This window comes from Symphodus melops (genome assembly GCF_947650265.1).
Source record: "Symphodus melops genome assembly, chromosome: 9".
Lineage (NCBI taxonomy): Eukaryota > Metazoa > Chordata > Actinopteri > Labriformes > Labridae > Symphodus > Symphodus melops.
In genome coordinates, this window is record NC_136699.1 from 13,222,344 (window position 1) to 13,237,823 (window position 15,480).

The 15,480-nt window shown below is 40.2% G+C and overlaps 1 protein-coding gene across 1 annotated transcript; it reads right to left on the reverse strand.

The window, feature by feature from the left end:
* Nucleotides 1–1,813: 1,813 nt before the first annotated feature.
* Nucleotides 1,814–13,953, reverse strand: clcf1 (cardiotrophin-like cytokine factor 1). Its single transcript, XM_079352931.1, has 3 exons — nucleotides 13,270–13,953; nucleotides 4,904–5,058; nucleotides 1,814–4,332 (listed from the first exon to the last, which is right to left on the reverse strand). Exons 1-3 carry the CDS (start codon nucleotides 13,283–13,285, stop codon nucleotides 3,022–3,024), a joined length of 1,482 nt encoding a protein of 493 aa, XP_079209057.1. The 5' UTR covers nucleotides 13,286–13,953; the 3' UTR covers nucleotides 1,814–3,021.
* Nucleotides 13,954–15,480: the final 1,527 nt, after the last annotated feature.

Genomic DNA, 15,480 nt, shown 5'->3' on the forward strand with positions numbered 1-15,480 from the left:
TAGGGGGAAGAGGAGCTTCGTGAGATAATGTGATGAGAAGAGAAAGAAAAGAAAGTGGGAGGAGGGAAGAGAGAAAGATGAAAGGAAAGAAAGAGATCGTAAATTTTCACCCGGACAGACAAATAAAAACTCTCTCATACCCCGCCTCTGTCCCGTTCTATTTTTTGTCATGAATGTAAGATGGCCTTTGTTTTCCAGAAAACGCCTCGACCCCAAACTCCTCTCCCCTTCTGCCAATCACCCGAAACCAGTCCTATAAAACTTAAACCATTACAGACACAAATCCCATATGCATTTCTTTTTTGTCTTTCCTCCCAATGGACTCCTAAATGACCAATTACACCAAGCTCTGTACAAAAGCAAGTATTTATTCTCTCATGAGTCACTAGACAGTATTTTCAAACAGTAGAAAATAAATAAACATTGTGTTCAATAAATATTATACAAATATGATCAAAACCCCTTAGCCCCATCATGTAAGGCACAATACATTGAGAAAAACAATGGTTTTATCATTAAAAAAAAAAAGATTAAGCCATCTATGTATTGCAAAAGGGAAAAAGGGACTGGATTTCATGTCATGAACAGCACGAAAAAGTCACCATGGCTTAAATTGTCAGATATCTCCCCTTTCTTTCCCTCTGACAGCTCGATGAAAGAGATGACTTAACAGAAGCTGCTAAGTTTAACTCAGTGACCTGCTGGATTAATGGTCAAACAAGTCCTGATATTTTGTGAGTTACCAAACTCAGTCCAAAGATAATCTTACTCCCTGATGGCTCCATCTTTACATTTATTGTACAACAGCAGTATAGCTGTCAGAGAGAAGAAAGCAAACTCATGTCCCAGACTTATTTCATTATAAAACAGTTCAAAAGAAAAAAATATATGAATTAAGGTGAATAGTTTAAAACTCCCAATAACGGTATGTGTGGGCATGTGTCTGTCAGGATGTGTAGCCCTGTTGTTACTGAGTTACTGTAACTGACTGATTGACTTCTGATTACTCAGCAGTACCCCTCTGCCCGCTATTCCCCGCACTCATTCCCTGACTCATGCCTGCTCTGCATCTTCCTCTTCTTGTCTAGTCCTCGACCTCATCCCTCCAGCTATTTCCTCAACTTCTTTTGTCTTTTGACCATTCAGAAAAATCGTCCCTTCCTTTAGAGAAAATGAATGTTTTCTGATTCACACATCTGTGGTCACTGAACTAGCGTTCACTCAATGGCTACACTGTCTGTCTCCATGCCTGTCATTCTGTCTGACCACGTGTGTGTCTGTGGTGTGTGTGTGTATAACCACCTACAGTGGTGATTCTGTTGATCTATGAGCTGTGAAGTCCGGTAACTCGGCCCTGTCTCAAAATCTTGCTGAATGAGCTGTTATGTTCCCCATTGTGTGTGTTTTATTCCATTAACACTTCTGGTGACCTGCCAAATAGTCCTTCATTCATGTATTCCAGTAGAGTATGAATGAATTTGTTAACCATGCAAGTGCTTTTGTCAGTCAAAACACAAAATTGATTTCATTTTACCGCACCCTAACAGCGGCCTTGTTCCTGTGACATCACATTCAGGGTGGAAAGTTCAAATGCAGTTATAGAGTAATACTGCCGTAAAGCAAGTTGTTCCTTACAGAAATGTGGGATAGGCCTATAGCATATGACAATCCTCCTTTCCTGTATGTCATTCCCACCTATTTCTGTCCTTGATTTCCAACTCACAGTCCTATTGCTACAATAAAAGCACGAAAAGCCCAAAAACAAACATTAAAAAAAAAGAAAAGACATGTCAATGCTTTTAGATTAAAAATAAAACACAACATGGAAAACAAAATATATTTGACAATAACTAAGGTAGACATTCAGACACTTGTTAGCTAGCAACATGCCAGTTAAAGCCCTGTTTCCACCAAGAGGTTCAGTTTGGTTCGTCTAAAAGCAGGAAAGAGCGGTAGGCTATACCGTCCTACTTTTTGAGAACCTTACGTTGGGGTGCCAAGCACATCGATCTTAACTTAAAAGGTAGGGCTAAATACTGCAGTCCGTTGATTGGTTGAAAGAATTGTTCCTTTCCGGCGACAGCGACAAACACAACCCCGCCATGTTTAAATACACAGTCAATTGTTTATTCGACTGTATTTCTCCTCGCGGCCCAAACAGCGTTCTCTGAAACAAAGCTTGATTGTGTTTTGTAATAAAGAGCCACATCCCAATGACAAAGTAGATGAACTGCTGGATGTCTTCCATTGTTGAGTTTGTTTACTGTATTTCGTTTTTCTCCTTTGTTGAATTTATTAGAGGGGTATCTGTTACCGATTAGCTGCTCTCATGTGACGCTATTACGTACACTGTAATTATGTAATTACACGCCACCTACCAAATATGGCACAATTGGCTATGGAAACCTTAACAGGATCGGGCTTTACTGAACCAAACCAAACCAAACTACTGATCCATACCGGGCTGCTGTGTGGAAAGGGGACTTTAGAAGTGTCTGAATGCTAACTCTAGCAACATGCTAGCAGGGAAACATTTCTTATCTCGATACAACATTACGTAAGCCAGGAAATATATTTCGAGCCAACATAACAGAGGCTACGAAACACATTTCCAGGCAACATTAGGTTAGCTAGAGATGTAGGTATGTATGGTGTTACACTAACAAGGGAGTAGCAACCATATCCTGTCAAATGACTTTGTACGGATGCTAAAGATGCTATGTGCTAATTTTAGCAGTTGTCTGACTATAACTAATGGGTTTTGCTGCATTAACTTTAAATATGACCAGATTTTGCTCTGAAATTTTGGAATAAATTTGCTGTTCAATAGAAAAGCTGTTTAATAATTAGATTTGTCAATGCAACTTAAAGTGAATTACACATGAAATACAGAAGTTTAAACAATATTTGAGCTTCTCACCCCTAGCATTGCAGAGTTCATGGTTTCTCCCAGAAAAAGGTAAATTGTATTTTTACAATACATTTTCAATATTCTTTCTTAACATGTCTGTTTGTTGTCTGTCAACCTCGAAGTCTCTTCTTAAGGCGGTTAAAGTCTTTCGCCGACCGCCACAGCCAACTTTGCAGCTCTCGCAAAATCCAAAATCCTTCCACCTTTCTCGCAAAGTCGTTCATTGTTGGCCGCACCGACAGCAGTGAAGATGAGGAGGAAGAAAGGAGTGGAGTCAGAGGAGGCGAAAGGAGGGAGGTGCCCCTCTGTAGAGATAGAGGGACGGGTTGAGAGAGGAGCGTGTGCTCCTCACCCACTCCGAACTGGTAGAGAAGCGATAGGGTGGACAGAGGAGGATGGAGGGTGGGGGAGAGGAGGGAACGGGGAGTCCGACGCTGATGATGGATAGATGACAAGGAGGCGATAGCCTCCATTACAGTTTGCCGTTCTTCGTCCATTGTTAATTCTCTTATTTTGTTTACAATAAATCTGTCTTCTTCTCTCATTGTGTCCGGATGGAGTGAGTTCAACTTATAGCTGTACTGATTGTCATTGTTTGTTTGGGTGGTTGGCTGCTGAAGGAATGTGGGGCCTTCTTTACCATTAATAAAGACCTCTTCTCCTTGTTCAGTCAGCCTTTCCTTCTCCTGGCCATCCTCACTGATACTCAACAACCTTCTTCTTGTATCCCATCTCTCCACCTCTCCCTCACGATCCAGGTCTTCTTCCTCATAAACTCTCTCTTCAGGCCATTTTGCTTTCTCAGACGCCTCCCTCCTCACTCTGCTACCTCTTTCTCCTCTTCCCTTCTCCCTCACTCCACCATTCCTTGCTCCTGCTGATGCTCTCCTCCCCTCTTTCCCTCTCTTTTTTTCCATCAGGTCCATGCCATCCTCCCTCTCACCCCTGACCACCCTTGTCCCACTTCTTCTTTCGTTGAGTCGCTGACCAGACTCAGTCCTCTTCCCTGCTCTGGACTTGTAAAGGCTCTGGCTCATGAGTGGAGCAGGTCGGACACCCCCTATCCCCCTGTGACTGTACTGCAGCTGCCCAACGTTACTTCTGATGTTCACTGATGATGGGGGTAGTGAGTAACCTAGGGTAGTCATCAGTGCAGATATTGAGCCCAGCAAGCCATCCAGGCCTGTGCAGAAGTGCAGAAGGGAGGTCTTGAGGGAGGGGCAGAGGGTAGAACGGGCAAGTTCCCTGACAGCAGCCAGCAGAACAGAGTAGGCCTTCTGGTTCTGTGCGAGCCGGGCCTGGTTTTCAAGTCCGTGCCACAGCTCAAGGCGGGTAGCTGCACTTGGCAGGGCCAGAGCTGTGCTGTTGGGACGTGGAGGAGAGAAGTCTTTCTCATTAAATGGCGGGCCCAGGTAGGTCAGCTGGAGGAGTTAAATGAGAATGAGAAGGGTGAGAACATTCATTCGTGTTTATTATGGACAGTCATCATTTAGCCAATCACAGAATAACAATTTTTCTAAGAATCAGTTGTCAAACAGGTTGTAATCAATCCACTTATTTCACCACTTAATTGGCTTTTTGAATTGATGTTCGTATATTGACCGTCACCGCTCTCACCACTCTCCAGGAACTTAACATGGTGAGTACAATGTTACCAGTAAACATTAGAGAATGGCAAAACTACCCTAATCCTCTAGATGGTTGAGCAAAACAATATTGGCATTTCTTATCAGAATAAATTGAATTTTGTATGTTCTTAGTAAAATAGCAAGCAATATGAGCCCATTTGCAAGTCTTTTGATTATGTTCCCACTGCAGCAGTTGAAGAGCAACACAATTCAGGTAATAATAACTTGCCTTTGACAATAGTTAAAGCTGCTTTTATGGAAATTAATTAAATGTTTTGATTACATTAGTTCAGAAGAGAGCTCTTCACCACCAAATGAGTAAAGTACAAGACAGTAAGTCCTGAAACAAACCACAATTACTCACATAAATGTCCTTGATTTCCTTCAGCTGATACTCCAGGTATTTGGTAAGCTCATACGTGCTTTCTATCGAGCTCCTCTCACTGGCAAGGTTGTGAGAAGGATCCAAAGCTGTTGCCATGGCAGCTGCCAACAGCAAGAAGAGCTGGTGTTGATGGACTGATGGCAAGATAATAATAAAAAAAGGTTAAAACTAAGACAGACATTGTGTGATGTTACTTTAAAAACAAGTCATTCAAGGGTGTCCAGGTGATAATGAAGGCTCTCTGCAGAGATATTTACTATCATAACAATGAGGAGAAATTGATCTCAGCCCTCATTTTCTCAGACATTTTTGTGGTTATTTAACCAAAGACATTTTGAGAACTTAAAAAATCCTCGCGCATAAGTTTCAAAGCTTTGCTACTTCCTCAGTCAACGTTAATAGGATTTTTTTTTATAGTACTCTGTACTTGTGGTTTTGTCTGTTTCCTTATTTTCAATCAATAGACATCAGACATTGCCTAAAAAAGTTTTATCAATTCTTATCTAATTTTAGGAGTTTTCTTGCTGTGATATATTTACTCTGGCTTCAAATAAAGCCTTTCTTAATAACCTCAGACACTCAGACTAATGGCTCCTATGCTCAATGCAACGGCTTGTCAGGCAAACAGCAGCTTACACACACACACACACACACACACACACACACACACACACACACACACACACACACACACACACACGTTCATTCCTGACTGACATCCCCAAAAACAAAGGCATGTGTCTCTCTGCACAATCATAAACATTAATGTGTTTGAATAAGTTGTATGTGGACTAGTTGTTTAGATTCCACAGTCTTTGTGTGGGTGTTTTTTATTACAGTGTGAGTGTTTTTGAGAATGTTTGTTGCAGTTCTTGTACATGTACAGTAGATTAATTTCACTTCAGTGTGGCGTGTAGAATGACTTTGGGACTGTGTGTTTGGGAGTCTGTGTGAGAGAAGGACAGAGAGAGGATGCAGTTCTAACAATGCAACCCTTTTAGTGGCTGCGTTTCTGGTTTCAAACTGAGAAAATTGAAGCTGAAAGATGGTTTTCAGTATTAAGGAACGTCATGTTCACTCTTTTCTCTTCACCCCATGCTTTCAGTATTTTCACAGTCTCTTCCTTTGCTTTTTATCTCTCCCAGCACTTCCTTCACCCTCCTCTAGAAATTTCTTTTTTTACCTATCTGCCGTCCGTCCTCCTTTTTTGATCCTTTTTCATCCTTCTGATACCCACAGTTGGCATCAGTGGCTCATGCTTGTAAATATGGGAAAAACATACTTCACCATTTAACAGGTGAAATATGTATTGCACAATGTGTATCTCCGTGACAGCTTTCTGTCTTTCTCTGTCTTTTTCTGACTCACCTCCGGCAATTCCCATTGCTTCATCAATTTAAATCCCCTTTAACAGGTCGCACCACACTCAAACTTTCCTCTTCCCTCCCTCCCTTGGCTCAACTCTCTCATCTCTTTTTTGCCTCAGGTCAAAATAACAGCAGCCAATTAACCCCGATTAGCTCTCCTACTTTGCCTCTATTGCCTCTTATTCTTATTCTTTCATCTATCGACAGCGACGGGCCCCATAGGAGAAGTGTTTTGGGCAATTCGCTTCATCACTTGCTAAATATTTATCTTCTACATGTTTTCAGTGGTGCTAAGAAAAGAAGTTCTGACTTAAAACAGTCAACACCTTTTTTGAGTGAACTGCTTACATTTGACGTATTGTATACAATTCCACAGGGTTTGCAACATAATGATAATTTATAGTATATACAGCTTGATGTAAAAGAAAGGTCTGCTTTGAAATTTAAAATAAGAGTGTGTTATAGTTGCAGTAAGCAAGACATTTGTGTGTACAAAAGGTAAGGAAAATATGGTTTCCAGATGAGAAATGTGGCAAAATGTGTTGGAATTTTTTTTCTTCCACTTTGACTTAGCCAAACATGTCATGTGAAGATGAAAGACAAAGCAAATCATTAAAACACATTCCAAAGTAATGATTCCCTGTTTTATTTTGATTCACTAAAATGATGACATGACAAGTAAACGTTACAATACAGCCTAACAAGCTCAAGCTTCCATAAAACAAGCTGTGCTTTTGATGAGAGATTGAACGACAGATAAGGAAACTACCTGTTTTAAATTAAAGTGTGTGCTTGTCAAAGATGACGTGAAAATGAGTGACGTGGACGAAAATTGTACAAAAGCTCAGCAGATTGACCTCCTTTAGAACCTATTATCCCTCTACCTGAGTTCTCGGCAACATCAAAGCACCCTCACAGGTTATTATCTAAAACACAGTGGTTTGGCCCGGTAACTCCCACACGCTCCCACACACACCTTGAAATCAGTCAACTATAGGACAGCCCTGTCAGCCAATCCTTCTCCGATCTCCTCGACCGCAAAAGCCTCATCACTTGTCAGAAGCAATAAGCATCTTTCAGCGATGCCTGAACATTTGGAGCTCATCAAGCCACGGGCCCTTCCCATCAAACATCCTCCATTAGCATCAAAACAGTCTGCAATCAAGGCAACATTGTTGACTCTGAAAGTAAACAGCCATGAGGGACAAGTGTGTAGTGTACATATAATAGTGTGCAAAAAAAAAAAGAATCCCATTAAGAGGAATAAATAGGTACCCCAAAAAAGAAAAGTCCTCCTTTGGCAAAAATCTACCCAAACTGTTTCAAAGTGTTTCCTTTTGTGTGCAGCCATATGCTCCGAGATGATTGCCAGACGTGAAAGTCTCCTGTTGTTTTGATTGAGCGCTGACATGTCTGAAAGCATCCTGCGCTGTGGCTTTAAAACAACTGCTCTTTAGTACGGGTAAACTGAGATAACTTATACCCAGAGCTGAGTTGTTGTTATATAATAATACATTGAGTGACTATGCGAAAGTCGGCATATAGACAAACTTCAAGGGGAGCCCTCCAGGCTTGAGGCTGTGTCTGTGTACCTGGCAGTGGAAGCACACTCCGCAGGGCAGGGTTGAAACCAGAACATTCTCAGTGGGAGGATTGCATTACAGCAACACAGGGGTTCCCTACGTTGGCCGACCATGACCTGCCTCTGTGCACTTGTGTGTATGGGACTCTTTACATTTTGGCTCTCATACCTATTAGGGTTACACATGCACACATGCATGGCTACATTATTCACAGCAGATCATATTTTTATCTATGGTTTATCTGCTCATGTAAAGTAAGATAGGGCACTGTGAGCCTGGCTGCCATCTGTAAATACAGAACAGAGCTCGAAGATCAGGCGCCAGAGCCTCTGAGATACACTTAGGTTAGAGTAAAAGTTAGAATAAAGTACCATCTCAGGGTCAGGGTTCAGGGTTGAATTTAGCAGCGTTAGGTTCTGTTCAGAGGCAAGAATAGTCTCGTAACATGCTTGACATTTTACACTGCTGACTGTGTTTTGGTAAACCAGTGACCCAGTGTTTGTGGGCGATGTACCGCTTCCAATCCTAGAGGACTAATATTTCATCTTTCCCACCATATACCACCATTTGAGGTTTTAAACAAGCACTAAAACAGAATTTGGTATTGTGGGAAATCCATTTGCAAGTTAATCTCTCCAGTCTGGTCCAGGAAAAACTAGCTCCATTGCCAAAAGAGGTTGCCCTCCATTGCTCAAACCACTTGAAAGAGGCCTTAAACAGAAAGAAACGTCAGTGTGTAGAAGATGTTATAAATCTAGCCCAAATGAGATGTTTGTAATTTCCATTGTAACTTTGATTTAATGACCACCATTGTATTTGTGTTGCATACTTTTGATTGTATTCATTGTTAAATGTTGATATGATCTAGCATTAATTAAGCTTGGTTTTAGGGAAAAGGGTTCATTTGCGGTGTCTTTTTGGGATGCAAAAATCCTGTTATTATTAATGCACTTTGAAGAACTCCCCTGCAACACCAGAGGACTATAACTGACATCAGAAAATAACAACGTCATTATATTATATAATTTATAGCCAAATCTTTGTAATTCCTTTTGAATAGTATGCAACAAAGTATAAATCTAACTTAATTAAAACATGTTTTTACATGCTTTTTTTTCTTATCTTGGCTTTGTGAAAGATGTTTGATAATCTGGAAACAAACATTTTTTTGTTGGGGCTGCAACGTTGGCAACAATTCACTTCAGAACATGAGTAAATTTCAAAACTGCTTGAAGAATCAAAAATGGAAAAGGTGATTGAAGTACGTAGTTAAAGGTTCAAGTCATCATTTAGGTTTTGTTTTCCGCAACATTGTTGAAAATGTGTCCCTGTCTGTCTTTTAGGTGTCATACTGTAAGTAGGATCACAACTGCAACACACTTCATGTGTTACATTCGATGTCACCTCAGAAATTGAACTTGACTTGCTTGTTACTATAATTGTCATTGCATTTATGTGTTGGAGAGTTTCAGGCTCTCTGGGGCAGAACTGATGACAGAAAAGACCTATCAGAGTTAACCTCAGGGGAGAGGTTTTTTTTCCCATTTGCATTTTTGCTTTTGTTTTTGTTCTGCCCCTGAACTGTATCTGGTGACAGTTTTTCCATCTGTCATAACGCCTACAGTAAACATAAACACACCTGTGCATAATGCCAGGGAAACAAACATGCACGTATCATCAGACAGATGATAATGTCACAACAGCAGTGGAAGCGGACAGAGACACACACTGGTCAGCCAGGTGGGTGGGTGAGGTGAGTGAGGGTGAGGAAAAGCTGTGGTGTTTGACAGTCAAAGGTCAAGGTCAGTGTTGTGTGTCTTTGTACAGTTAAAGGCCAGATTTATGTGCAATCTGTACTCAATCAAATGTGCATTCCTTCTCTAACTCAACACACATACATGTGCACACACATCCAGATTATGCAGTGGAGCGTAGAGCCATGTATGCACTGACCTTACACTGAATAAATACTCATAAACAAACCAAAAGAACAAACACATACACACTTTTCCCATCACTCCTCCCATGAGATTCCCTTCTTCTGGAGTTTGTTCAGATCAAACTTAAAACTGATCCTCTTGGCACTGGACATACACTCGGGTTGCCAAACAACATCAATGACCCAAAAACAATGGTAAAAGAAAACACACATAAAAAAAAAAATCCAATAAAAATTGTGTTTATGCAAAGAAACTTTGTGTGTAGCTATTTCTTCGAGTCGTAAAATCCATATCCTGTTTAGCTCCCTTTCATACACTGATGTCTGCCTCCCTTCTTCACCTTATAAAGCCAGTCCATCCCTGTCTTTTTTTAAATCAGTGGATTCCAGTCGCTCCAGACTTTATCGCCATGTTTGGTTTCAATTTCGTTGTCGCTTAATCTGTCCCCCTTCTCTCCCTAAATCTTCCCGAAAATTTCAAAGTTCCATTTTAAAGTTTCCTTCCTTTCTCTCCCTAATTACCGCTCCCCTCTCTTCCTTTCACTAATTGGCTCCACTGGTTCCCCGCAACATCTTTCATTCCCTGCCCCCTCTTTTTTCAGACCCTTAGCTTTTAATGTGCTTCTCAACACCACCCCTTCTCCATCTCAGTGTTTTCTCTCTTAAAAACACCTTAAACAAGATTAAGGCAATGACGTGCTGCTGATCTGATCTGCTTTAAGAGAGAATAAGTAGTGAGTGATGTACTGATGTAAAGCTCTGACACCTTTGAGTTTCCCTCCTTCTGAGAATACTTCTTTTTAGGATTGTTAAAGCCGACTCTATTTATATGTACTGTGGTTAACATTTTCTCTGAAAAAATGATTCTTTGCCAGGGTAAGGGTCTTGTTTGATAGTTAAAACATGTTATTCAAAGTCTTTAAGTTGAACAAAAAAAGTAATATAAAGTTTCTGTATATTTGAGTTTTATGAAAATCTTGGATACAATCTAATATTTATTCATGTTCTGACTCTTTGGACCAAAGCTTCACTAATCAATGGATTGTGAAGATAATTGGTAGTTTGGTTGCTAGAAGTTGTTTGTTCTTTGCTGCCACATTGTAGGTTGTACTTTTATTTGTGTTTCTTTGAGTGTGAATGTTATGGTAGTACAGCTTCACATGATCTGATGAATGTACTCTGATTGCAACAAGAGCAATACATTCCTACATAATAATAATAATAATAATAATAATAATAATAATAATAATAATAATAATAATAATAATAATAGTTTTTAATACTGATGATGTACTTTTTCTTCAATAACATTTTTTATGTGGAACTTTTTACAGTTAAAACCTTTTTTGCAATTTGGTATTACTACTGTAATTAATCTTAATCTGGATCTGAGATTGAGGAGAGATATTTCAGGGTCTTGAAGGATCAAGACAGAGAGGAGGTGGAGAAGGAAGAGGGGATTTGAAAAAGAAGAAGGGAGAGGAAAAGGAGTTGGTGGAGGGGAGAGAGCAGGGGAGAGTTTTCTGAAGCGAGGGGCCATGTTAATTTGGGAAAAATGTAAACAGCATGTGTAACTGTTCAAAGCGTGACCGACTCATTTTATATCATTCCCCCTTCCCTCTTTCTCTGTCTCTCTCTCTCTCTTTCCCTCTGGGTGCTGCTAACTTCTGTCAATCGTGAATCTGCACTGCATTAACCCCTCTACCACCAGTTTCTCTCTCTCTTTCTCTGTTTACTTTTATCTACCTCTACCTCTCTTTACTCGCTCACTCACCCCAACACACACAACCCCCGCCTCTACACATCCTCCTGACATGCGTATATATATGTACCATGAACAATTGAGGATGGCGCTGAGCAAATCAAAAGATGTGAAAGGTTCAATTTTACTCTCTTTTACACTTCCCCTGCTCTCTCACTCCCCCTCTCTCTGTCCTTCACTCTTCCTTTGTTTCCTCCTGTTGTGTGTTTTAGCTCACTGGTCCAACACACACTAACGCTTTTATCTGAAACACACCGACACTAATTCAACCCTCCCAGCAATAACATGCCTTGTCTGTGTGTGTGTGTGTGTGTGTGTGTGTGTGTGTGTAGTGTCTTTCTGTGTGTAGGTGCGTATCGTGCCACCATGTGTGCATGTGTATTTGATGAGGGACAGAGGGAGACAGAGAGAAGTGCAAAAGTAGGAAGATACATTTTTGCATGATTGCATGTGTGTGAGTGATCATGATTTTGTGTCTTCATGAGGACCTCAGTTACACAGTCACACAGTTAGGACTACCTACGTATAATGGGAGTATAGTGGTAGTAACCATTATGTACACATTTTTATGGATAAGACTAAAGTCAGGTTAACTCCACAGTAAAGGTAAAGTCATCAGGAAACATGACGTTGTGTATTTATACTATTTAAAGCCAATCACTTAATTATTTGAGCGTCAGAAAGTTTTTCCTGCAATCCTTTATTTTAATTGTTCTTATAAAGTTTTTAGCAATTTGCTGATGGTCAGCAGTGTTGTATCATGTGAGTGACCATCCTTATGAATTATCCGAGGGTGACAGGAGGAGAGGATGATCTATTGTGTGACATATCATTTCTTTACACGTCCTTTATTTTACTTTTTTCCCGTATTTGTTTCACCTCCCTTTCCTTCCTTGCCTGGACACAGAGCAGCAGCCGCAACAGGATTTCCCAGGGGGAAAAGTGTGTGTAGTGTGTGTCTGCTTGAGTGTAAGTGTGTCTACTCACACCCTGACTAACGTGAATCATGTACTTTCTCATATCAGTGACAGCTAACTAGACAGGGGCTTTAGCTGCCTGTGACCCCCTCAAACCCCTGTCATTTTTTATGTGAATAAGAGCCCCCCACACGCCCCTCTTTCTTTCTTTCACACAGACACACAGACACTTTTTTCGCCTCCCTCTTCTCCTGGTGTATAAATTGCTGACCTTCTTTCCAATTTTCATAGAAAATCTCAAAAACATATATCACCTATACTGATCCTTTGAAAATGCTTAGTTCTGCCCATGTGCTACCACAGCTGTAGCTCCAACATACATAATTTGATGCAAATCAATTATTTGCACAACCCACCTTCCAACTAATTTTAGATTGTGTTAAACAGAAATAAATCCAATACGATCTTTACATTGTTACAAAACAGACTGAAAGAAAAGAGCTTTAGTGTTTCATTAATTAGAGTTTTTTGTTTGTTTGTTTTAGCACTAACATTTCAAAAACATTATTTAAAATCAGACAGCATTCACATTAACATACTTGGACCAACTTTTAAGACTTCCCCAACTTATTACATCATTTTCATGATAATAATAATATCCTCACTATTATAGTATCATAGAGGAATGTTGTCTTTTTCATGACAGCAAAGTGTCTGCTATTATAAAACTATTTAAAAAAAGTAGGCTATAACGTCATTGTAAAGTAGGCTACTCACCTCCAGAATTTTTCATTTTCTCCAAATTCTTTTATTCCTTTCAGTGCGCTCCCTCACATTTATCCACCGGTTGATTTGATCAGCAGAAATAAACCGAGGATGATGTCTCCTCTCTCTCTCTAAAAGAATCGCAAACTTTCCATTAATTACACTCTGCTTCCCAAGCAGCCTACAACTCTGGAGATGACGAAAGACAGCGCAGGTGGTGACGCTTTTAATCCTACAAAAGGTGAATTATTTTGTTTAAGGTAATTATATTATTTTAGAGAGGATGGATGACGGTCCGCTGACTTGGTGCGTGTGGTCCGTATGACAGACTGAATGACGGCGGAGCCTTTTTGTAGGCTATACCTCCTCCTCCTCCTTCTCTCTTTCAACCCGTTTCTCCTTTTCCTCCCCTCCTTTCCATCTCGGGCTCTCCTTCTTTCGCCATCCTCCTCCTCAGTTGCGGGTGATTCACTGAACTGACGCATCGCAGCTCCGCTTTGACAGAGCCGCAGGACCACGGGACTTGTCACAACTCATATCTGTCTCTCTCCGCTTGTCATCCTCCTGAACGCAATCTGACTGCAACCGTCTGATCTTTAATCTGCCGGATTTAAATAAAGTGCGAGTCCTGCTGGGTCAGCACCCTGCAGGCCACGAGGACCCGCAACCCTGAGACCCACAAATACTCGAGGAAACAATCACACCGGTTCTCTCTTAATCTCTTTGAACTTGTCCAGCAAAGTTTTTTTTTTTTAAAAAGACATTTAAAAAAAATGCTACGTTTTATATAAAAACACATTTTTAGGCTATTTTTTTTTTTGATTTAGATTTAATCATGCAGTGCCTTCTCTAAATAAAATTAGTAATTTGAAAATAATTAGTATTATTAATAATTATTTCCCCCTCAATATCAGCAGGCCTCTATGGAAACATGGGCGATAAAGTGATAAATGTATAATGTAAACCTTTTTAAATTGGCCTTCTGACAAAAACAACTGAAAAGTATCAAATGAACTTCGAAAAGGTGAGATTTTATTGAGCAGCTTGTGACGTTTATATTTTTGGACAGTAATATAAGGACACCGGGGTCTATAAATGAAAGGGCCTCGTATAAACTCTCTCAAAGTTGCAACACATTTTATCAATGGACCATGTAAATCTGCAGTCTAGTCCCCGTTTTGGGAATATGCTGTCTGTTTTTCTTTCAGTTTTTAGGGTGAAGACAAGGGTGCGTCTGCTTCTCTGTTTTCCTCTGGCTTCAGTGCTAAAGATTTCGTTTTTACTGGCAGTGGGATTACGGTGATCTTCCTCACCTTCAGCTGTCACTCACTGGACGATTACGAGCATGCATGTTTACGAGCATGCATGGATTGACTGAAGAATCTTTTTGTAGGCCTATTACGAAATGGCCAAAATTAAATCAGTTTTATCAAACATGGCCCTTTGCCTCTTAAACACAGAAACCATGGTCTGCTTGCATCGCGTCCAGATACAAATGGGCCACATTACAAGGAACGACGATGATAGCAGGAGGTCCCTCAAACCTAAAGGGTAATTTATGTGCCAACTGGATTTGTCAGAATTAATTAGGATATTGTAAGAAATCATAAACCAATAGGCTACACCGCAACATGCCCTAAGTGAAAATGATTTAATATATTGCTGTCCTGTCTTCGGGATAAACTTTTTGATCATTTTGATTCATCGATTGAACTTTGCTACGTTGTCGGAATGTCTATTTGTAAATAAATAAATAATAATAAAAAACTAGGAGTAAGAAGAAAACTAATCTATATAAGCTTCTATACTGCAAGGGAAGTGTGGCTAACAAGGGTTTCAATTGATATAACCTAATATCCTAAGGACAGAGCTCCACGGCTACATCATTTGTGTCCGGTGAAATTTATTTGATTTCTTTTCTTTGCTCTTCCCACAGTCACGTCAACTCTTCTCTTTATCAAGTCAAAAACAAAGTTACTGCTTTAATTAAGCTGTTTGTTAGACTACATTGTGATGTGATGTTTTTTGGTTTGCTCTCAGTTCTGCACAGTGTAAGCTGCTGAATACAGTGTTGAACATAACAGGGGAAATACAAATAAAAAGTCAAGAAAAGAAAGTGTGAAAAGCTTAGTGAAAAAAGACTAGAAGCTGGTATTTAATCAGATGTTTTGGGTGCCACCCCGTGGTTATACGTTGTCACTGCACCCTGTCCGCCCGCGTGCA

Coding starts and splice junctions, on each gene's coding strand:
- clcf1 (XM_079352931.1), bottom strand. Junction 4,333..4,903: donor AGGAAATCAAGGACATTTAT/GTGAGTAATTGT, acceptor TAACTCCTCCAG/CTGACCTACCTGGGCCCGCC.